Genomic DNA, 25,284 nt, shown 5'->3' on the forward strand with positions numbered 1-25,284 from the left:
TTCAGACCTATCATTAAAATCATCCATTGTACCTAAAGACTGGAGGGTGGCTAATGTAACCCCAATATTTAAAAATGGCTCCAGGGGCGATCCGGGAAACTACAGACCAGTTAGCCTGACTTCAGTGCCAGGAAAAATAGTGGAAAGTGTTCTAAATATCAAAATCACAGAATATCTAGAAAGACATGGTTTAATGGAACAAAGTCAGCATGGCTTTACCCAAGGCAAGTCTTGCCTCACAACTCTGCTTCACTTTTTTGAAGTAGTTAATAAACATGTGGATAAAGGTGAACCGGTAGATGTAGTATATTTGGATTTTCAGAAGGCGTTTGACAAACTTCCTCATGAGAGGCTTCTAGGAAAAGTAAAAAGTCATGGGATAGGTGGCAATGTCCTTTCGTGGATTACAAACTGGCTAAAAGACAGGAAACAGAGAGTAGGATTAAATGGACAATTTTCTCAGTGGAAGGGAGTGGGCAGTAGAGTGCCTCAGGGGTCTGTATTGGGACCCGTACTTTTCAATATATTTATAAATGATCTGGAAAGAAATAAGACAAGTGAGGTAATCAAATTTGCAGATGATACAAAATTGTTCAGAGTATTAAATCACAAGCAGATTGTGATAAATTGCAGGAAGACCTTGTGAGACTGGAAAATTGGGCATCCAAATTGCAGATGAAATTTAATGTGGAAAAATGCAAGGTGATGCATATAGGGAAAAATAACCCATGCTATAGTTACTCAATGTTAGGTTCCATATTAGGAGCTACCACCCAAGAAAGATCTAGGTGTCTTAGTGGATAACATATTGAAATCATCAGTTCAGTGTGCTGCAGCAGTCAAAAAAGCAAACAGAATGTTGGGAATTATTAGAAAGAGAATGGTGAATAAAACAGAAAAAATGTCATAATGCCTCTGTATCGCTCCATGGGGAGACCGCACCTTGAATACTGTGTACAATTCTGGTCGCCGCATCTCAAAAAAGATATAGTTGCGATGGAGAAGGTACAGAGAAGGGCGACCAAAATGATAGAGAGGATGGAACAGCTCCCCTATGAGGAAAGACTAAAGAGGTTAGGACTTTTCAGCTTCGAGAAGAGACGGCTGAGGGGAGATATGATAGAAAGGTCATGAAAGGTCTAGAACGGGTTCATGTGAATCAGTTATTTACTCTTTCGAATAATAGAAAGACTAGGGGGCACTCCATGAAGTTAGCATGGGGCACATTTAAAACTAATCTGGGAAAGTTCTTTTTCACTCAACACACAATTAAACTCTAGAATTTGTTGCCAGTTTAGATGGTTTAAAAAAGTTTGGATAAGTTATTGGAGGAGAAGTCCATTACCTGCTATTAAGTTGACTTAGAAAATAGCCACTGCTATTACTAGCAACAATAGCGTGGAATAGACTTAATTTTTGGGAACTTGCCAGGTTCTTATGGCCTGGATTGGCCACAGGATGCTGGACTTGATGGACTCTTGGTCTGACCCAGTATGGCATGTTCTTATGTAACACATTACGAAAATAACCATTGACACCCACTGCATTAAGCACCTCCTACATAAACTGACAATTCACTCTATCAAATGCTTTTTCGGCTTCAAAACTAAACAGAAGAGAAGGAAAACCCTCCCATTGACTATATTCCATGGAAGCCACCACTTTTCTTACATTAAACACCAAATTTCTTCCTTTTACAAACCCAACTTGGGCTTCACCAATCAGACACAGCAGAAAGCGAGAAAGCCTATCGGCCATGATTTTTGCCAACAATTTATTCTCAAAATTTAGAAATGAGATAGGTTGGTATGACCCAGGTAGTAGAGGATTGTGGCCCGGCAGTAGAGGATTGCGGCCCGGCAGTAGAGGATTGCGGCTGGCTTAGGTAAGACCACAATATACACCAAATTAGGTGACCAAGGGAAACAACCTTTTGCTATGAGTTCTTCATACTTTTCCCCCAAAGGTAACAATTTCTTATCTTCCATTAACTTAAAAAATTCCCCAGAAAACCTATCTGGTCTAGTGTCTTCAAAAGCGGAGCCTGCTGAATTACCTGTTGTATCTCTTCTAGGTAAATCGGGGCATTCAACTGATCCCTCTGGGAATCCTCCAACTTTGGTAAATTAGCCTTCTCTCAAATACTCTACGATGTCCCAACCCTCTACAGGAGAACTACTATTCAATTTCTCATAGAATAAACGAAGTATAGCACTGATGTCCTTAGTTGAGTTTTTAATCATACCCATATCCCCCTTCAAGGCCCTAATATATCTCTGGCCATCCCAGAGATCAGCTACCGTCTTACCAGTCTTATGGCCATATTGATAAAATCGCACTTTATAATCCAATAATGATTTCTGGGCACGCTTATATAACAGGGTATTTAAAGCAGTCTGGACTTCCAGAAAATGCCTTTTGTAGCAGGCGTCACCTGCGCCTCATAGGCACATTTCACCTTCTGTAGTTGAGTTTCCTGAAGCAGAACCTTCTGAGACAGAGCTTTTCTCTGACCAGCTACATAAGATATTATTTCACCTCGTAAACAGCTTTGGCCATTGCCCAGAAAAAAGCTGGTGTAGCCTTATGAACTTCATTATCCCATTCATACTCATCCCATTTAAATTAATGTATTCTTTAAGTCTAGAGTCCATGTACAGATATCTAGGAAACATCCACAACATAGGCATGGCAGTGGGACAGAACTCCTCTAGATGAAGCCACACCATAGCAGGGTTGGACACCTCTAGGAGCCCAATCTCAGCACACATAACTTTCAAAAAAGTAAGACCCGAAGTAAATAATCAATACATGAGTGGGAGCCATGCACCCTAGACACATGCGTATATTCCCTACCTCTAGGATGTAATGTACGCCATGCATTGAATAAATCTAAAGAAGTACAAACATAGAAAACTCCTTTGGTAGGGCAATCTCCCAGCGTGCCATGTCCTGATGATCTATCAAGCTTAGGGTCCTGCACGCAGTTAAAATCCCTTCTTAGCAAGAGAAACCCTTGAGATTTGTCAGCTAACAGCTTAACCAAGATGGAGAACAAAGAAGAATGCTTGTATGAATTCAGACTACAGACACTGCAGATGGTAACCATTTGACCAAAGAGCATACTGATCAATTTGAAATATCTACCATCAGGATCAGTGATCCTGATGGTAGATATTTCAAATTGATCGATTGGGTCAATTGAAAAGCAACATGTTTCCCCAATTAATATAGCTATTGCAGACTTCCTAGAGGAAGCCTGGGAAGAGTATTCCTCCCCAACCCACCCCTGTTGAAGCTTCTTATGCTCCGTTTCATCCAAGTGAGTTTCTTGTAGCAGTGTTATCTGCACATTTTGCCCACGCAAAGTTTGCAGTACTTTATACCATTTACACACTGACACCAGGCCAGAAACATTCCAAGTGGCCACCCTAATTAAAGACCTTTGCAGTCCATCAATTATCCAATAACTACAACAGAGCTTCCTGAAGCCATGTTTCCAAATTCCCAGCCCGGACCTCCCAGCCTAGGCCCAGGCCAACAATAAGGAGCCACCAAGATAAAATAAATAGGAAAGATAGCCTCCAGAATTAGATTTACCACACATATTGCCTCCAGTATTGTTTTAACTTCAGACCAGTATCTAACGACAGTATACACAGGTATGTCTACCTGCAAATAAAATTATGATTTAAAAGACTACTGTAATATCAATCATGGCATGAATCAAAGATCAGTGTGCCAATAAACATGGCCTCCATTGACTCAGATGTGATAACCATGGCTTTCACCAACTCAGATGGAGACCTAGTGGGAGAGGTGGCCCAATTGAATCTAGAACTCCATTAAACTGAGATAACATGAGCCAGGGGTTGTGACCTTGGGGAAATCACTTCACCCACTATTGCCTCAAATATAAACTGATGAGTGCATTTTCAAAAGAGTTACTTGTGTAAAATTAGCATATAAGCACATAAGTAGCTTGCATGCGTGTACATGCTATTCTATAAACATCAAAAGCAGGCCCGTATTTTTTGTTTCATGCGCACATTTACCTGCGCAAAAAAAGGGGGGGCAATCTGAGGAGGGGCCAAGAGGAATACACAGACGTTGCTATTATATAAGAGATTTACATGAATAAATTAGGCAACATATTTACCCCGTTTATTCCTGTTAATTATTGCAAATAATATTAGACTTGTATGTCTGTTTTTTGGGGTAGGAAGTCTGGGTGAACTGGGGGAGTTAGAGTGAAGTACTAGGAGGGCCTCAGTGGAGACAGAGGTGGGTGAACCGGAGGAGAAATTGGCAAACTGATAATCTCAATTACATATGCATATTTTAAAATAGACCTACTTCTGCATATAAATCTGTATTTTATGCCTGTCATATTTTCTTACGCATAAACTATATGTGCATATGTTTGTTTATTTATTTATTTAACAGTTTTTTATACCGACCTTCATAGTAAATAACCATATCGGATCGGTTTACATTTAACAGGGGGTATAACTGAAGGAAACAATTCGGTTAACAATAGATAACAATAGATATGAATAAGTCAAAGTTACAATCAACTGGAATCGAGAACTTGGAAGCTTATAATAAGCTGGAAGGAAGATAAAGGTAAGTAATAATAATAAATGAATACGATAGTGAAAACGGGTTAAAACTTGAAGGTGCTTTAACCTGGAGAAGCCAGGTTAAAGCACCCACTGCAAAATATTCACGCATAATGAAACTTACATGTGTATGTTGGGGGGGGGGGGGGGCAGATATACATGTGTTTTATAATCTGCGCAGATAGATACGCACCGATTATGAAATAATATAATAGAGCTCCGCATGCCCATGTAAGTGTTAAAATGGGGCCTCAAAGAGTTGTTTGAAAGTTATTCTTCTAGATTGTAAGCCTCTGGCCCTGTGGACAGGGCAAGTGAGATGGCTCTAAAACCTCAAAAAATGCTTTTAAATGGCAAATGTTATAAAATAGCCACGTCCCTAGACTTGGTCCAACATGCGCCTGCGTGCGGTTTGAAAGTTACTGTCCCTATTTGTCTGTTAATATTGAGCAAATTTGACAATTCCAATCAAAACACTTGGCCAGTGTCAGCACACAAGAGAGATCAATACTATTTTGCTTGGACTGAAATAATGAATCAGCTCCCAAAGAGATGTTTCATTTTTTAATTGCAATTTAAAAATACTTTAAAAAAAGGTTTTGACCAATGATTACAATTTGAATTATACGCCAAAGATATGAGTCACAAACACCATGTGCAACCGGTGCATTTTTACGGTGGTCCCACAGATTTAACCTTTGGATCCGGGTCAGTTTCCTTTAAATAGATTATCTTTTGGGATATTTCCCCCCAACATTTTCCTCTCCTTTTTTTATTTTTTCCCTTTTTCCCACTCTTTCTGGGTTTCTTCAATCTTTTCTTAGAGATAATGAAGATGAACAGATGGTTGCCTGGGGAACCAAGATTGCAGATGGAACACATAGATGGTTGCGGATGTGTGAGAAAATTCTACACAAATGGAGGTAACTAGAAACATAATGATAGGTGACAGCTGATTAAGACTATTATTACTTGGAGAGCAGAGAGAGGGTCACTGCCCTACATATATTCTCAGCATAAAAATCACCAGACAAATGTGCTTAGAATAGCAGCAGTAAGCACTAGGGGTTAAAATACCCCACGAAAGAGATGAATGCTGTTCACAGATAGAAGCCTTCAGTGTTAAGAGCAGAAATTTGTATTAATTTAATAAATAATTTAGAAGCAAATATAAAAGGATCTTGAGAGGCAGAAAATATTATTCATAGGTATGTTTAGCCTCAAATAACCAGACCAGAAGAAAATGTGTGTATACTGTGGAGGTACATCTTAACTGATCATCAGGGTGCTATACTTGTAGAAAGGATTAAGAGAAATCTAATGGGATATACATTTGTTATCAATGCCACCACCCTAAAATGGTCATCATATTACTCTTGCCAATGTCTATGCACCAATAAATAAATAACAGGATTTTTCTTTTTAATTCCTTCTGGAAAAAGCTGTCCTTTTACCACTGGGCCCATTTTACAGGGAAGTGATTTGTAATATAGCACTCAAGGAGCTTGTTGAGTTCGTGGACCCTTGAGCCGACTAGAGATGGAAGCGCACTGTGAGAAGGCCCACAGCGGAGGTCGTAGCCGGGAGGCGGAAGGAGTCGGGAGACCTAGCGAATCTTCACCACTGGAAGCCCGAGATCCCCCCGGGAGGAGCCCTTGAAGATCGGAGCCTCTTGGACTTGTGTGTGGTCTCCCGAAATGTTGTCCTGAAGTTGCGAAGCGGAGGAGTGGTAAGAGCCAGGAGACCAACAGGAACTTCACCACTTCAAGCCTGAGGTCCCCCCAGGAGGAGCCCGTGAGGACCCGAGTCGCTTGGACTTAGGTGAGGTCTCCCGGAAGGAAAGACGTGGAGCAGTCCGAAACAAGATAAGCAGCAGACAAGCAGTACGTGAACAAACCAGGGGTCGAGACAGGCAGCAAGCGGGATACGAGAGGACGAGCCGGAGTCAGGAGCCAGGAACAGGAGCAGGCAGGAAGGGCTGGAGCAGGAACCAGGGACACGCAGGAGCAGGAACGAAGAAGCAACTAGCAACCTCTGAGAAACAGAGAGAGAACCTTGTTGCAAGGCAAGATAAGGTTGGACTGCAGGGTTTAAATCCCTCTCCCGCGCTGGTCCCTTTAAATTTGGAGTCCTTGCACGTGCACTCGCTTAGAGGGGTGGGACCCGAAGAACGTTGGCGGCGTCTCCCTCGCCGAGGGAGAGCCGCAAGCAGGAGCCAGCCAGGCCCAAACAGGCCCCAGAGCGTCCCCGAGGTAGGAAGAGAGACTGGGGCACGGCCCGGGACCGCAACAGAGCTTGACTGCCCTCTCCATAAGAGTTGCAACCTAAAATCAAAAAGCACAGGGTGGCTGGAAGTCTGGACAGCAGCCTCACTAATTTTGGTAGCAGGTTTGGATTATTACATAGCTTGGTGGTAAGACACAGAAGGGAGGTCTGTATGTTGGATTAAGTAATGGGACTTGTAAGAACCAAACTGGAAGAAGACACCTGACATGGGCTCCCAGTGGAAGCTGTAGAGGCCAGCGATATAACGGAATTTAATCATGCTTGTGACATGTAAAGATGGAACAGGGTTAAGAGACTGGGTAAAAGACATGCGGGAGTACTGGTGTGGGTTTAAGTATTTAAATATGTATATGCCTATCTAGCCAAAGTGACAGAGATCCAGAAAGGACGACAACTGGGCAGAATGAGTGGGTAAATTGGACCATATCTGCCATCATCTACTGTGCTATATGGCCAAGGTAGACACAGAGCTAAGATGAAACCATTATTGGGAGATTTAGGCCACACAGATTTGGAGATATAATTGCACCCCAGAGATAGCGAGTTTCTTTACATTATTTGCATTCCTCCATGTAATCTATTCCTGTATTGATTATTTATTAACATCAAAATCGGCAGAGAATTGTCCCAATTTGAGATTGAGAATATTACCTCTAAGGATAGAATTAAAATAGAAACAAGGAAAAAAAAAATTGGCTGCTTAATGATGGTCTCCTAAAAAATGAAACCTTGAAGGAAGATATAAGAACATAAGAATATAAGAAATTGCCATGCTGGGTCAGAACAAGGGTCCATCAAGCCAGCATCCTGTTTCCAACAGAGGCCAAACCAGGCCACAAGAACCTGGCAAGTACCCAAACACTAAGAAGATCCCATGCTACTGATGCAATTAATAGCAGTGGCCATTCCCTAAGTCAACTTGATTAATACCAGTTAATGAACTTCTCCAAGAATTTATCCAAACCTTTTTTAAACACAGCTACACTAACGGGCCAATACAGAAAGAAGCGTGGGACAGCCGGCGAACGTCTGCTCTCCCAACGCACGCACAGGCCAGTGTCCTGGGCGCGCGATTCAGTATCAGCCCGCATGCAAATGAGGGCGCGCGGTAAAAGGAGGCACTAGGGACACTAGCGCGTCCCTAGCGTCGCCTTTTTGAGGGAAGCGGCAGCTGTCAAAGGGATTGACAGCCGACGCTCAATTTTACCAGCATCGGTTCTCGAACCCACTGAGCCACGGGTTCGGAAAATGGACGCCAGCAAAATTGAGCGTCCGTCTTCCAACCCGCAGGCAGATTTTTAATTTTTTTTTTTAATTTTTAATTTTCTTTTATTTTTGGGGCCTCCGACATAATATCGCTATATTAAGTCGGAGGGTGTACAGAAAAACAGTTTTTTCTGCTTTTCCAAAGGCAGGCGTTAATTTCTGAAAGTAAAATGTGCGGCTTCGCTGCACAGTTTGCTTTCTGTATCGCACCGAAAACGCACGGCCAACCCCCCCCCGAAACTAATAGCACCCGCAACATGCAAATGTATTTTGATGGACCTTAGTCATTCCCATGCGTTACAGAAAGCAAACTGTGCAGCGAAGCCCCACATTTTTTACTTTCAGAAATTAACGCCTGCCTTTGGAAAAGCAGAAAAAAAAACCTGCTTTTCTGTACACCCTCCGACTTAATATCATAGCGATATTAAGTCGGAGTCCCAAAAATGAAAAAAAATTTTAAAAAATGAAGTTACTGTATAAGAGATAAAAATAGCGCATCGAAAACACACGGGCTAACAGGACGCTCCACTGGAGCGCACTTTACTGTATCGGCCCGCTACTACACTAACCACATAGGGAAGATAATACACCCAATATATGCGTATACATGAGTGTGCAGAAATCCACTCCTGTATTTTATAATCTGTATGTACATGATATGCATAGATTATAAAATATGCACAAATGCACCCAGCAACCTGCACATGTAAAAAAAAACCAAAAAAAACCCATTCAAATACATATTGCACTTATCCAGATAAGTTCCCATTTATCTGCCTAAGTAGAGGTTTTTCCACTGCTTAGCCGGATTTGTCTTAAAAGTGCTCCTTATCCAGCTAAGTTAGACAGGTAAGTCTCAAATAGAGTTCTATTGAAGTCATATCCATCTGTCTTACTTACCCAGATAAGTAGCACTTTTCAGACTTATCCGGTTATGTGACTTATCCAGATAAGTGGTGTGCAACTACAATACCTGTGTATTTTTATTTCCAGCTATAAAAATATACACATAGAAATTTTACCCATGTGATTTACATGCATTTACCTCCTTAAGTTGGATTTTATGTTAAGTCGGGAGATTTTCTAACATGTGCATGGTAATGAAATTACTAGTTTACCAGTTTGCCCACTCCATCTGCAGGTCATCGAGACCAACCTGGCTCTTCAGCCTCAATGCTCCCCATGTCACCCAGACCCCCACCTAGTATTTCACTTTTAAAGATGTTTAGAGTCACTTACTCCTGATAAACAGTAGGGGGTAGATTTTCAAAAAACGCGAATAGGCGTACTTTTGCTAGCGCATCAGGCGCAAGCAAAAGTACGCTGGATTTTAGTAGATACTCGCGGAGCCGCGCATATCCACTAAAATCCTGGATCGGCGCGCGCAAGGCTATCGATTCTGTATAGCCGGTGCGCGCCGAGCCGCACAGCCTACCCCCGTTCCCTCCGAGGCCGCTCCGAAATCGGAGCAGCCTCGGAGGGAACTTCCTTTTGCCCTCCCCTCACCTTCCCCTCCCTAACCCACCCACCCGGCCCTGTCTAAGCCCCCCCCTTACCTTTGTCGGGGGATTTACGCCTCCCAGAGGGAGGCGTAAATCCCCGCGCGCCAGCGGGCCGCTAGCGCGCCGGGACGCGGCCACACCCCCAGGCCGCCCCGGGCCATAACCACGCCCCCGGGCCCGCCCCCGAAACGCTCCCGGCACGCCCCCTAAACGCCGCGACGACCGGGCCCGCCCCCGACACGCCCCCCTCGGAGAACCCCAGGGACTTACGCGAGTCCCGGGGTCTGCGCGCGCCGGTGAGCCTATGTAAAATAGGCTCACCGGCGCGCAGGGCCCTGCTCGCCTAAATCCGCCCGGATTTGGGCGGATTTAGGCGAGCAGGGCTCTTAAAATCCGCCCCTAGGTGTACCAAATCTACGTACTTAAATCTCTTATAGCAACTAACTTTTAAATGTTGACCCCGCCAAGAACGCCCCTTTTTCACATGCATGGATTTACTCGTGCACCCTTACTTACATCTTGTAAGTTTCTGAAATAGCGTACAAGTGTATATGCTATTTACATGCATAGGCTGATTTTTATGCATGTAGCATTTGAAAATTCACCTTTTAGGGATTAATTCAAGAATACTTTGAAATGCACAATAACGGCAAGGAGGGGCAAGCGATGGTATGGAATGATTTTGAAGTTGTGTTATAAAGACAAATGAAAAAGCAGCTAGAATAAAAATGGAAGAAAGTTGTTGAAGATTTGAGAAATAAAATTAGTAAATTAGAAACATGTATAGGCGCAAGATAGGAGCAGGCAGCTAGCAGCTGCTGTGCTTCCCCTGGGTGTCCCAACTGACTTTACTGCTCGCTTTGGCTTGTGCTATTTTCCTTCAGTAAGGGGTAATAGTGCGTCGAAAACGCGCGTCCACCCCCCCCCCCCCCCCCGAAACTAATAGCGCCCGCAACATGCAAATGCATGTTGATGGCCCTATTACGTATTCCCACGCGATTCAGTAAGTAAAATGTGCAGCCAAGCCACACATTTTACTTTCAGAAATTAGCGCCTACCCAAAGGTAGGCATTAATTTCTGCCGGCACTGGGAAAGTGCACAGAAAAGCAGTAAAAACTTTTCTGTACACCCTCCGACTTAATATCATGGTGATATTAAGTCGGAGGTTTCAAAAGTTAAAAATGAATTAAAAATAATTAAAAAAAAAAAAGTAAAAATCGGCCCGCGGATCAAAAACCGGACACTCAATTTTGCCGGCGTCCGGTTTCCAAACCCATGGCTGTCAGCGGGTTTGAGAACAGACGCCGGCAAAATTGAGCTTCGGCTGTCAAACTCGCTGACAGCCACCGCTCCAGTCAAAAAAGAGGCGCTAGGGACGCGCTAGTGTCCCTAACGCCTTTTTACCACGGGCCCTAATTTGAATAATTTGTTTTAGTGAATCGCGCAAACACAGCTGGTCCAGAGTGCAGATACTGAAATGGACAATGGTCTTTAAAATGAAGCATGTGAGGACAAACAAAGATATAAACATGTATTCTCTAGAAGAGGGAAAGGGGAGATGTGATAGAGAAATTTAAATACCTCCAAAAAATAAATTCACAGGAGTCAGGCTTCTTTCAACAGAAAGGAGGGGCAATATCAAGAGAGAGAGACACTATCTACAAGGCCTTCATATTAGTCAAGTATTTATATCTCAATAGGAGGGCCATCTAATAGTTAGAGGTGATGTGTTGGTGGTACTTTAGGGTTTAGGGGCCAGTTTCTCATGTAGAGTAAGATGTACGAACAGCACAGTACACCTTGGTGAAGATTTGATGTCATTTGGAGTGAGGAAAGTCTCACAAAAATGAAATTTTGTACTATGTTATCTCACCCTAGCTTGATGGTACCCTGTTATACAGTCTATCAAGCTAGGGTGAGAGAACATAGTAGAAATGGGGCTTACTAAGGGACTGACTCATAATATAGCACAATAGATGATAGCAGAAGACGACCCAGTGGTCCATCCAGTATGCCCAACACTTTTTTTTTTTTTGAAGGGTTGCAACTGCCACTCCATGCAAGTTACCCCCATGCCTTCTGTTAAGGGTAGTAACTGCTGCTCTGTGCAGGTGCCGCAGCCACAGCCCAATAGTGGCACCTAGTGGCCAGATTCAAGGTCGATGAATACCAGATTATGAAGACAGCGCTGGTCTGCGGCCTCTAGCTGATGACTGTCACTGTAATGGCCTTGGCTAAATAGAGAAAGGTAAAAAAGCCAGGTAATTATGAATGAATGCTCATGCTATTGCAGGCCAGCAGTGTTCAGATTCAATTGTGCTGGAAGCTCAAAAAGGAAGAAACTGCCGGATCAAAAGAAAATTAGGGAAAGCATGGAGAGACATGGCTTCAGGAATGCTTTACAGCATGGCAGAAGTTGATGGAGGGGGTTTTTACATTACATTGCCAGGATGTTTTGGGGTTTTTTTCACTTTTTGTAACATGTTCAAACCTTTATGGTGTGACTACAAAAGAAAAAAAAACCTCTGCTGGAAAAGAGAAGATGACAGGGTTGTTTGAAAATAAAACATTGACCTGACGTAGGTAGAAACAGCAGAATGCTAGTCATGCACCCAGGCACCCATTCTACCACACACACAAAGCTCCCACTCACGCACCCATTCTACCACACACAAAGCTGCCACTCACGCACCCAGGCATCCATTCTACCACACACACAAAGCTGTCACTCACGCACCCAGGCATCCATTCTACCACACACACACACAAAGCTGCCACTCACGCACCCAGGCATCCATTCTACCACACACACAAAGCTGTCACTCACGCACCCAGGCATCCATTCTACCACACACACACAAAGCTGCCACTCACGCACCCAGGCATCCATTCTACCACACACACAAAGCTGCCACTCACGCACCCAGGCACCCATTCTACCACACACACACACACACAAAGCTGCCACTCACGCACCCAGGCACCCATTCTACCACACACACAAAGCTGCCACTCACGCACCCATTCTACCACACACACACAGCTCCCACTCATGCACCCAGGCACCTATTCTACCACACACACAAAGCTCCCACTCATGCACCCAGGCACCCATTCTACCACACAGACACACACACAAAGCTCCCACTCATGCACCCAGGCACCCATTCTACCACACACACACACAGCTGCCACTCATGCACCCAGGCACCCATTCTACCACACACACACACAGCTACTACTCATGCACCCATTCTACCACACACACACACACAGCTGCCACTCATGCACCCAGGCACCCATTCTACCACACACACACACAGCTACTACTCATGCACCCATTCTACCACACACACACACACAGCTGCCACTCATGCACCCAGGCACCCATTCTACCACACACACACACAGCTACTACTCATGCACCCAGGCACCCATTCTACCACACACACACACAGCTACTACTCATGCACCCATTCTACCACACACACACACAGCTGCCACTCATGTACCCAGGCACCCATTCTACCACACACACACAAAGCTGCCACTCATGCACCCAGGCACCCATTCTATCACACACACACAAAGCTGCCACTCATGCACCCAGGCACCCATTCTACCACACACACACAAGCTCACATGGAGCCTCTTTTCATTGTTTGGCCCAATAAGCCTGGCCTCTGCTTCTCAGCCGCCTCTGGCGGCGTGCAACGTCTCTCCAGCCACCTCCCGCGGTGTGCAACGTCTCTCTACTCTTCAGCCGCCGGCAGCAGAGTGCAGCGTTTCTTCGTTCTTCGGCCCCGCCGCTGGCAGCGCGCAGGTCTCTCCATTCTTCAGCCCCTCCCCTCCCTTCCCTAGGGAGAAGGGAAGCACAAGCAGGGGCAGTGGAACAGCGGGAGCCGCGACACACCTGCCGGGGGATCGGGAGGAAGGAGTGGGCGAGGCCGAATCCGCCCTCAGGCTCCGCCTATCTCCCTCCTCCCCGCCCCGCCCCGCCCCGCCCCTCGTTCGAGCTGACCTCCGTCTGCCCCGGAAGTCGTCACGGGCTCGCGCGGCTGGCTGCCCTGCCTTTACGTCGCCTGCTGGGCCGGCTCGGGCCACGCAACGATGGCCGAGTGGAAAGAGGAGGTGGATGTGCTGGTGCAGCGCGTGGTGAGGGACATTAACAGCGCCTTCCAGAGGAACCCCAACATGTAAGCACCGGGCGGGGGACTTCACTGCAGGGCCCTGCAGCGCCCTGCAGCCTCCGAAGGAGCTCCCGGGAAACCCTTTTCTTGGGGGGTGGGGGGAAACTGCGCTGGGAGGGGCAGGGCAGAGAAGGGGAGTTCATTTTGTATATTTAATTAAAAAAAGAAAGAGGAGCGGAATCGGAGAATAGAAAAAGAAAGGTGTTATAATGATGGCAACTTGTAGGTAAACTTCTGGTGCGTGAATGTAAAAGATGGACAATGGACGTGATTTTGCTGTGAACAGGGATTGGGGGCGGGGGAGCCTTTAGACTTTGGGCTAATCCTGCGTGTTGGTCCTAGGGGAGTAAGGGGGTCAAGTGTGGAGTCTTGCCTTGGGCTGCTGAAACCCAGAGGAGGTAATGTGTGATTGGGCGAGGCACAGATGTGCACTAAACAGAAGATGGATCTCAGGACGATCTGATCTGACAGTAGCCTAATTCCGAGGAGCGCTAGAAAGGTATAATTTGTGGTCAGTTCGCCTTAGCTGCTGTCCGGTTTTGCCATGGAATCGGGTACACTGGTCCTGGAGTCACCAAGCACTGCTGATATTTTCATCCATTCTGCCCTAAAGAAACAGTCCCCGTCCCCCCCCCCATACCTGTTAGTGTGCTCCTACTGCTGCCTCCCCCTTGTTAATTTTATTTCCCTGTTTTTTTTCCAAAAGTCTTGAAGCATCCATCATAGTTGTCATTGCTGAAGCCTCCTGTCCTTTGCCTGCCACTGTCAGTTTGGGGGCATGGCCCTTTTCATTTAGTTAACACCACTGCAGAAGCATCCTGTCCACTGACTCCCTCACACTGCCTGGATGATGATAAACTTCCAACAGTGCTGACTGGAGCCCTGAAATGTATGTTGAAAAGACAAAATGTAAATAGTTTCCTTTCATAATATGCAAATTGACTACACCTGCCTCTGCTCACCCAATCTGACCTTTTTCTCTCTCCTCTCTAATCTTGTATCACTTCTTCCTGTACCACACTAGGAGAAACTGATGCAGGTTACAGAAGAGTAAGGAGAGAGTTGTGAGACACCTTGGAAAGGAGAATGAAGATGGAAGGGGAGGGAAAACTACAGGAAGGACTGGATGGTAGGGAGGAATGGAGAATGCAGACTGCAGAAGGGGGGAAATGGACAGACTGCAAGGGAGAAGATGAATAAGGGAAGGAAGGAAGCTAGGAGCAAAAAGGATCAAGTGAAAAGGTATGGCAGGGGATAGAAGAAAAGGAATGCACAGTAAATAGAAAAAATGAACAAGAATTAGGCATAAATGAGTTTGGGAAAGTACATTTATGAAACAAAATATGTACATTTTAACTTTTTAAATAAAAATTTGGATTTTTGTGCATATCACCAGATTACTGCAGAATCACTAAAATTATGCCGCATAATTTTCTAGTTTTGCCATAGGACTTGCTTCTCAATTGCTGCAGGAAACCAGGGACCTTGAGTCTAAATGCAGAATAAATGTCTCTCTGAAGCACAGGTTCTCACTCTTGTCCTCCAGGGCCATGGATGTCAAGTTTTTAGGGTAACCAAGCTATGCAAATTAGCCTTATTCTTAGACTCTATGTATACAGACACATCTGATGAATATTGCGGATGAAATCTAGATCTGTTGCAGCCCCTTAGAATATCTGCCCTGGAGTACTGTATAAAGTAATCTGATTGCCTTATTAGGCAACTTGAATACATGGAAATAAAGGTTAACAAATAAAATAGATATACAGTGTCCCCTTTTTATTGGATTAACTTATTACATGTCTTGACTAGCCTTTGACAGCTAATACTCCTTTTCTTTGCTCAGAACGTAATGAGCAAAAGATGTTCCCAGAAAATATACATGAATCATAAAAGGCATTCCAGCGATAAGAGAAAGGGGGTTGTGGGGGGAGGTTTGAGTGAGCAGAAGGTGAAAGTATAATTTTATGACTCATACAGGCCGATACAGTACAGGCGCGTAAAAAAAAGCGGCAGATCCGGACGCCTGTGCGTTTGCCGCGCACACATTTTAGTTCGCAAGCCGCTTAATTCAGTATTCAAATTAGACGCAAATCCAAGCGGTGGCAAAGGAGCGTCAAAAGCGCGCCTATGAAGCGGTAGGCATTCGCAATCCATTTTACTGTTCAGAGCGGTATACAGCGCCTATACAGTATCCCGGGTGCGCTGGCGCCATACCTGTCATTTCAAATGTCATTCCAGCTGGAAAGTGGATGGTTCTTTTCTACAGACCCCCGCATGGACACCGTGGCCGCTGCCCTGAGCATCCGGACGTCCTTGATCGGAGGCCCCCCCCCCCCCCCAACTTTCCACGTCCGGGCGCTTAAGGACGTGCAAGGACGTCCAGGTGTCTGTGAAGGTCAGGGCCTCCGAGCATGGACGCCCATGATCGGAGGCCCCGCTGCCTTCCAACGTCTACGGCCGCTGCCTTGAGCACCCGGCCAGACGTCCAAGGTTGTGGCTTCCATTCATGGACATTCCCTCTTCTTTCCAGGCGTCCATGATCGGAGGGGAGGCCCCGCTGCCTTCCAATGTTGATGGCCGCTGCCTTGAGCGCCTGGCCGGACGTCCAAGGTCGGGCCTCTGAGCATGGACGCCCGGAAAGAGACGGGGATGTCCATGGACAGAAGCCATGACCTTGGATGTCCATGGCCGCTGCCTTGAGTGCTTGGCCGGACGTCCAAGGTCGGGGCCTCCGAGCATGGACGTGCAAGGATGTCCGGGCGTTTGTGAAGGTCGGGGCCTCCGAGCATGGACGCCCGGAAACAGACGGGAACACTGCCTTCCAATGTCCATGGACGTTCCCACATCTTTCCGGGCGTCCATGATCAGAGGCCCCTCTGCCTTCCAACGTCCATGGCCGCTGCCTTGAGCGCCCGCCCGGGTGTCCAAGGTCGGGGCTTCCATTCATGGACGTTCCCGCCTATTTCCCTGTTGGCCTCTCCAATCTGCCTTGTAGAATTCGGTTGCCGAGCATTTCTGATTCTGCTTCTCAAAAGAATGAAAAAGATCGCCAGAGCCAATATATGCGTGTTGTCCATGACGCTGTCTGGTCCGAAGCTGACTGAACACCACACTAACGTCAGGGTAGGCGGTAAATATAGAGGTTAAAGACGCGGTAAATAAGCTTGTTTAAAAATGCGATAATTTGGGCGCGCATTACTGTATCGAGGGGAATAGCTAATCCGATCATTAACATATCATATACATGTAGCGGGTGGAAATGGATACGCGTCTTTTTCGGCAAGCGCTAAGGACGCGTAAAAGCCGATACTGAATCGCGCGTCCGTCTTACGCGCTCAAAACGTGCGTCCAAAGCGGGTTAAAAACCGCGCAACCACAGCTGCGCTTTACTGTATCGGCCTGATAATGAGATAAGCCTAAGTTTTTGAGCCCTTTCTTGTTGGTTCCAAAAAGTCTCATTTATTTTAAATTCAAAAGCCTTACATTCCTGGATTGTTTAAAATTTTCCTTCAGTATTCCTGATAATGCAAAAAAAAAATATGAAGAAGCTTGCTAAAGTTGTGAAACAGGTCCGATCATTTAAAGCATGAGTCAATTTACACAGACACGAGAGCAGTGAGTGTGAGAAGCACTTTTTGGAAGCAGACCACTGCATCCATGACTTTATGATCAGGATGTATTCTGTAGCATTGTGAAGCAGCACAGAGAAGGCCTAGCAGTTTGCACGCTCTGCACCAAAAATCCTAGGAGATGAAAGTTAAGGGCTTAAATATGCATCCTCTAGAGGGAGGGTTCTCAAGCTTTACCCTGCTGAGGCCCCCCTGTAGCTTTTTTGTGGTTTAAATAAATGCTTAAAGCCAGCAGCTGAGAGAAACTCCTTTTATTAAATGCAAGCGTACAATATAATGGAGAGAACAATAAGTATTAAAATTTTGTCTCTCAGCAGTGATTTTGAGTTTTATGAAAAGTGTTTACATTTTGTCAGTACTATTGTGAGTTTTTTATACTTCTACCAGTAATGGCTATTATACTGTTCTGCTTACAAGTTGGATCTGTTTGGTTAATCTTCTGATCTGAGAAATAAACAGTTTAAAAAAAAAATAAAAAAAAGAGATGGCAGAAACTAACTTACTACCTACCCTTTGTGGGAGAGGTGACTGCGCCACTGCCACCATTGACCAGATGACAGAGGGTGACATAGGTGATGTTGTACTAGAGCGAGTCCCGGGAGGGGAGGTGGAGAAACCACTCCAGTCTCCTAGTGGTTCTCTGAGAAGGTGCTGGTGGATCTGCAGACATAACATAAACCGATTTGATATGTCTATGCATGAATGTCGGTATAGAAAAAAAAGCTCAAATAAATAAATAACACCTCTGGGAGCACATAGCTAGGAGAGTCCAAGTCGAGATGAAAATATAATGCAACCAGACAGCAGTTTGTAAATGATTAAATTGGATGTTAGATATTAGAAATCATTCTTATTTTGTGCTAGTGGCTTTTTATTTAAAAAAATTGTTGTCGTGAGGAGGGCCTCCCCAGTGAAAAGTGTAAGAGGCTGGGGCTGTATGCCCTCAGGGGAGCATCTCAATCCAGCCAGTTTATGAGTAAGCCAGTTTAAATGCTGCTTTCTCTAGAGAGTTTCATACTCGCAGCTCTACATTTATAGCTCAGGAGCAGAGAGAGAGGGAGAGCACAGGTTTACAAGACATCTAAAGTGCTTTGGCTACATTATCTTTTTATCTCTATTCCAGAAGCTTTAGAAAGTACCCCCTATTCCTGCTGCCCCCACTTCCTTTCATTTGCTCCATCTGAATTAGGACATTGAATTGGCATGATCAAGAAATGTCATTGTTTCTCTTGCTCTCTTTTTTTTTTTTTTTTCATTTGAGGGGGTGGGGTTTGTCGAGTTTTCTTTCTGCTTCTTTTGGGGCTCCCGCTCAGTTGGAATAGGCTTTTAATCATTCACAGCTAGCTACCATTGCATTTTCCCCTGGTGGGGTTTTTTGGGGTTTTTTTTGCCATTTAGTTATTACAGTATTACATCAGTCCATAAACCATTAGTTTCCACAATAGTACACTAATGCAACATGGCAACTGTGGAAAAGTTGCAAATGCTAAGTCTAACCACAGATAGTATAGCACATTATTTATTCCTGCTTTAGTGACCAGTGTAGCTCAGCCAGTCTTCTGTCTTGGAGACACATCCATAGTTCCCTGCAGAATCTGACACCTTTGCATTGTTACACAGTGACTGCGACTCTTTGCTTCTCTTTCCCCCCCCCCCCCCCCCCCTCCCCCAGGACGCAATTGTTTGTTCTGCTGTTAGCTTGTTGGTAGGTGCATGGGCTTCAGGTATGCAGGTCACTAGAATAGGATACCCTGAAACATTTTAAGTGAAAGGAAACCATTTGCTTTAATTTGGGTCTTTCTGGCTCTTTGTATTATTGCAAAAAGAATGAAAAGCTCAAAATGCTGTGTAATGCTCATGGAGAAAAATGAAAAGGAATAGAGAAGGTTAAGAGTAGGTATCTTTTTTTTATATTTTAATATTTTTGTTTGCTTTTCAGAGATGAGATTGGACTGATACCATGCCCTGAGGCAAGGTATAACCGGAGCCCCATTGTGCTAGTTGAAAACAAACTGGGCGTAGAAAGTTGGTGCATCAAGTTCCTTTTACCCTATGTCCACAACAGACTCCTCCTCTACAGGCAGAGAAAGCAGTGGCTGAACAGGGACGGTAGGTTTTGCTGCTTCTGGCTGGGTAGACTGGGATATTTGTGATTCACAGTTATGTTCACACATTTATTCATTCTATATATTTATGTGTGTATGTATGTGTATATATATATATATATATATATATATGTACACACACATACCGATGTATTGGGATACAGGCTGACCTGAGAACCAGTAGAGACCTCTAGGAAAACTTTTATGTTTATTAAAATAAAAACCCCAAAACAAAGAGTGAAAATTCACAAAAGTACTGCTACTCAAAAATGTAGCACTCTTGTTAACCCTTCTTTTTTTTTTTTTTTTCTCACTTGCTCAGGTCTAGCTTTCCTTTTAGAGGATAAGGGAAAGAGAGGCCGGGGCTCACCTGGCAGCCTTTTAGTTTTCCCTACAGGATAATGTTCAGTTATTCACAATCTGCCTCATTGCATTGTGGGAAGATGACATGCAGAATCCTAATCACTGAGAGATCATCTCTCTGCCATATTGGGTCACCTCTGCGCCACACACAAGAATCACAGAGGCAAATGGCAAACGAACTTTGCATTGGGGTCTGTTGCAAGCGCTGAGAGTGCGTTTCAGATATGATATGGATTGTGGAGAAGGCAAAAATGAGCTGTTAGAAGTGCCTTGAATTCCTTTTCCCATTTTTGTTTAAAGAAATGGGGAAACCTCATTATCCAGTGAAAGCAGTTCTGAGACATAACTGAGGTACATCTGGTAATGATCTCAGTACCTTTCTTAGCCACTTGGTAAGGACAGCGGAGATCTGTATACCTTATAGGAAAAGACCCAGCTGCTGGACGTGGGATGCAGAAAGTAACTAGGAGCCTCCCAGGCAGAGAGACAGGAGTGTGCTTGGAAAGACTCAGGGAGTGAAGCAGGCAAGTCAGGATTCGATTATATTAACCTGATTGTTTCACGGAAGGTCATGTGATAGGCAGATAGGAGAAGACCGTGTAAAGAAAACAATACTGTCTTGTTATATCAGAAATCTACTGTGCTTTATCTGTTTATCATAGACACTTAGCATGACCACAACTAACTGTCAAACAGCTTGTGCTGATAGTTATAATCGGGCAGTCTGTGTAGGCAAAATGTGTACGCTAGGTTTTGTTTTCTAAATTTTATTTCAAAGATTTCTATGTCTCTTAGTATGACTTTAAAGTTAGTTATAGGGAAATGTATAATTTGCTGAAATTTACTGTATCCATTATCTCTCGTGTTTTGCTGTTTTAGGAGTTGTCTGCTATTCAGACTGCACAGTCATATTTTCAAAAGGACATGGAGGGGAGTCAAAGCAGTTCAGGAAAGAGCTACTAAAATACACAACCCTTTGTCAGGGCTTCCCAAACCTGTCCTGGGGACTCCACAGCCAATCAGGTTTTCAGGATATCTACAATGAATATACATGAGATTAATTTGCATACCATGGGGATTTAGTGTCTGCAAATTTCTCGTGCATATTCATTGTATATATCCTGAAAACCCGACATAAAGAGGTGCAAAAACACTCCAAATGTAGTTGCTGGAGAAAGGAAACGGTCAACTATTTAGCAGGCTTCAATAATGTAGAAGATGGCATTTCCACCCTTCCAGGAATCATGCCATAAAACTGGAGGGCAAGGAGGTTAAAAGGAAATACTTTACTGAGAGAGTGGTGAATTCCTGGAATATCAGACTAACATAGATTTTAGCAACCAAAATGGTGACAGAATTCAAGCATTCATGGAACTGATTCAGAAGGCATTGATGGGGGGAGAGGGATAGGGCAAAAGAAGTTGGGGGGGGCCTGGGTGTTGGTTTAGGAACGGAAACATATGCTTATCTCACTGGAGCAATAGAGGGCCAGAAAGGGAAAACTAGAAATCTAACTTGAAGAAAGTGGCAGCATGGTTGTCTTGAACTCCATGGGAGAGGTGGCAAGGTCAACTAGCATGGATTGCCAGTAGGGCCTTGAAATAATTGGGGCAGTAGGCTGAATTGTCTACATTTCCAAGCCAAGGGCATAAAGGATAAGGAGTAATTTCCTGCAGCTAGTCAAGCTTGTGTGGCTTAAAGCTGGGAGATACTGATTATTTAACTGGAGCAGTGTAGGCAGAGAAAATAGGGTGGACTAAATGGTCCTTATCTGCTACTTCTTTACCATCAAAACTGAAAGTGTCTGAAGCCCCAGCACTTAGGGCTTCAGAAGTGTTAAAGATATATTCCAGCTTCTGCAGGTTTCCACATTTGCATAAAGCCAGAGTGAACATGTCTGCAAAACAAATATCCTTGAATCAATATAAAATCAGATTCTTGGATTTTGTACCCATAGCTGTTCATGGTCTGATCTGGGCCAGAGTTAAATGCGTCAATGGTGTTTTGCGTTGCAGCACTTTTTACAAAAGGCCCTCTTGTAAACTGGAATAAAATAGAAGTATCTTGATAACTGGTATTTGGACTTTGTTTATATTTTATTAAGACAAGAAGAGAAAAAGCGAGTCGGTCGAGCATAACTTCGAGAGCATAGACTCAAGTTACTTGAAGGATGGCGAGCCAAGGTGTAGATGAAGAATGGATATAGAGACCTGAGGTTGGGGTAGGAAGAGCTTAGAAGTTTGGTTATAGTTGTGTGTCTTATCTGGTGAAGCTACATTAAAGAGCTAATTTTAAAAGCCCTACGTGCGGCAAATCCGGGAGATAAGCGTGTGACTGGGTCGCGCAGATTTTAAGAGGCCCGCAGTCACGCGCGTGTCACAAGTACGTGCATTGGAAAGGTTTTTGCAAAAAGGGGCGAGGCATGGGTGGGTCAGGACAGCGCCATTAAGTCAGTGTCGCGCACAAGCACACACTGGGATTCCACAACTGCGTAATTTGCTGCTGCTATGGACTGCAGGTAAGTAGTAAAATAAAATAGGGTAGTCAGAGGGGTTTTAGGGGTCGAGGCTAGTAGGGTAAAAGGGAGGCAGGTTAGGTAGGGGGTTTAAGAAGTCTGCTCCTTTATTGGGGCGAACTGGGAGGGAACAGGGAAATAGGCCCTAATGCGTCGCTGCGGCATGTTATAAAATCGTCACGTCCACGTGCGTGCGCCAGCAAACACACGCACATGTGTGCCTGCACACGGCTTTTAAAACTTACCTTTAAGGGTATAATGAAGCAGTCAGTGATGCAAAGATTACTTGTCAAAAGATGCGAGTTATATCTTGACGCAAAGGTGAGAATTAAAGGCAAAAGGTGTGGTTACGGTATCCTTGGAAAGTGTATAGAGTGAATATAATGAGGGCAAGTCATCGACTGACGGTGAAGGAGACTCCTGAAGGGACTGGTTAGAAAAATGTGAAGAGAATCGAAACAGGTCAAAATGGTAGATTCTTAAAGAATGGAGGGGGGGGGGGGGGGTGAGGTGATCAACAGTGTTGAAGGCTGCAGAGTGGTTAAGGAGGATAGTAATGCAGAGATACAGTGATCAGGGGGTTCATTAGGTGTTGAGGGCAGCCTCACCTTGAGGTTAGAAACCAAATGCTGATTAGGAAGTGATCAAAGAGGAAAGTAAAGCCTGCATCTGTTGATCTTAGAGCTAAGAGCAGCACGATAGAAGTAAGTAGTAAGGAAGTGGGAGAAGAGAAGTGAGCCACCATTTGCCAAATGAGAGTGCTAGGTGGAAGAGATGTGTGAGAAGTAGGTCAACAGTTGAGAGAATCACCAAGGAAAGGATTGAGGGGGACAGGTCCTAGGAGAGATTTCTTGTCATTCAATCCCTTTACGATCATGCTGTTGTCCTGAGATCTATGCACAGCTCATCTTCAAGAAACTGAAGGTGCCTGTGGAAGTGAAAAGTAGTGCTTATCTAACTTCCTTCCCTCTCGTGCAGACCCTTTTGGATTTGGACATGCAGATGTGCATTTGCATAATTAAATTCAAGACTGCAGCCAACATTGTGTCATGGTAGTGTTTCCTCCTCCAAAGAAACGCAGTGAAACCAGCAGAATTAATACATAGAAACATCACCCTGACGGCAGATAAAGACTATACAGCCCATCTACCTCTCCTCTTCAGTTATATAGTCCTTTTCTGTCCCTCAGAGATCCTCTGTGTTTTTCTCATGCTTTCTTGAATTATTATACTGTCTTTGTCTCCATCACCTCCATGGGGTGGCCATTCCAAGCATTCACCATCCTCTGCAACGAAATATTTCCACAGATTACGCATGAGTCTACCCTCTTTCACCCTCATCCCATGACACCCTCATTCCAGAGTCTCTTTTCCATTGAAAATGCCCGCATCCTGTGCATTTTTCCTCTGGAGATATTTGTATCCTTTTCATAACATTGAGATGTTGCACTTATTTTGTTTTTCAAAAAGAATACTTCCCAATTTGTGATCACAGCTTTTCTGAATTTCCATGAATTTCTCTCCGGTTAGCACATCGGGATCCTCATTCCTTGGGTCTTTTCTTGTCGGGCTGAGGAAGTTGGTAATTTCTTGCTGAACTGTCGGTGAGGGTAGAGAAACCGATGGGGAAAACCCACATTTTCCCTTTTCTTTTAGCAGGCACACTTTCGCAGGAAAATGTAAATTGACGGAGCTTCAAGAATCCCTGCTTCCCCCGCCACTCAGCGTGTCGCCATCTTGGGAGTCAGGCCAGGCGAATGTATTTGTATTTACTGTTCCAGGTCTCCAAATGGGTTTATTTTTATACATAGCAGAACCGTGGTCTGTAAGCCAGTAAAATTACCTGCTAACAAATTACTATTTCATAGTGTCTCATATATTCACTTAGCAATGTAAGCAAAGAGACCCTTGCAGCCCTCTTATCTAACACCAGTGTTTTAAGTACATACTCACAACGGTGTCAAAGAAGAACCCAAAAATAAACAAAGTACCCAAGGAAACTTTTTTTTTTTACTTGGAAAATGTTTTTATGAACTGTTATATAAATACATCTTCAATCAGAGATGATAGTCCAAAGAAATGAACCTCACTAGCTGGATCCCTGCTCTTAGAAGAAACAAATATACATGCTATCCTTCTTTATTAAGGGTGGTGTCACAGCTAATATGTACAAAGAAAAAAATATTAAGACAGATAGGAGGTAGATAACCAACGCGAGCTGAAGACAAAATCTATAACTCCCTACTCATAACTTCAGCAGAGGGCTAAATCGGGGACCAGGACCAGTCACTAGAGTTGCTTAAATCTTTCCAAATAAAGAAGATCATGAAAGATGAAAATTCTTTTTTATCTGTGGAAAAAATAAACCCAACAAAAATATGAGAAGATTATTAAAAGGCACTCATAAATGCGGTTTCACAAATCCAGAGTATATAACTTATACCATTAATTTTTAATCATGGCCGCATAGGTTTTCAGATTTTTTTTTTTCTTAACTTTTAGTAAATGTGAGTCCAAATGCTAAAACATTTTTTTTCTTGATTCAGTAATGAAGCAGCAACACAAAAAGCACTATTAGAATTTCATTTCTAAGAGCAGCACCACCACATTACATTATCAAAGTACATATACCTCAGACAGTGAAAAAAATCACTTCTCATATGTAAAAACTCATTTTAAAAGATCCGTAGTAATGTACAGAAAATGAAACGCCTGCTTCCAAGGCTTCCCCGTTACTGCTGCTTCTTCCGAGGGGAGCTTCACCAGAACACATGACACATCAAACACATGATCAGTTGTAACC

The 25,284-nt window shown here is 44.2% G+C and overlaps 1 protein-coding gene across 4 annotated transcripts in view; it reads left to right on the top strand.

The window, feature by feature from the left end:
• The first annotated feature begins 13,702 nt into the window (after positions 1 to 13,702).
• The window catches only part of PTAR1 (protein prenyltransferase alpha subunit repeat containing 1), a 62,287-nt gene continuing 50,705 nt past the window's right edge, over positions 13,703 to 25,284 (top strand). The window contains exons 1-2 of one of the 4 annotated variants that reach the window (XM_029612775.1): positions 13,703 to 13,873; positions 19,439 to 19,608. In XM_029612775.1, the coding sequence (XP_029468635.1) occupies positions 13,788 to 13,873; positions 19,439 to 19,608 (256 nt within the window). In that variant the 5' untranslated portion in view covers positions 13,703 to 13,787. Of the gene's footprint in view, positions 13,874 to 14,981; positions 15,110 to 19,438; positions 19,609 to 25,284 lie in introns of those variants that run through there. The other 3 variants (XM_029612785.1, XM_029612757.1, XM_029612766.1) reach the window with 3 other exon arrangements.

The sequence above is a fragment of the Rhinatrema bivittatum genome, chromosome 1 (assembly GCF_901001135.1).
Source record: "Rhinatrema bivittatum chromosome 1, aRhiBiv1.1, whole genome shotgun sequence".
Taxonomy (NCBI): Eukaryota; Metazoa; Chordata; class Amphibia; order Gymnophiona; family Rhinatrematidae; genus Rhinatrema; species Rhinatrema bivittatum.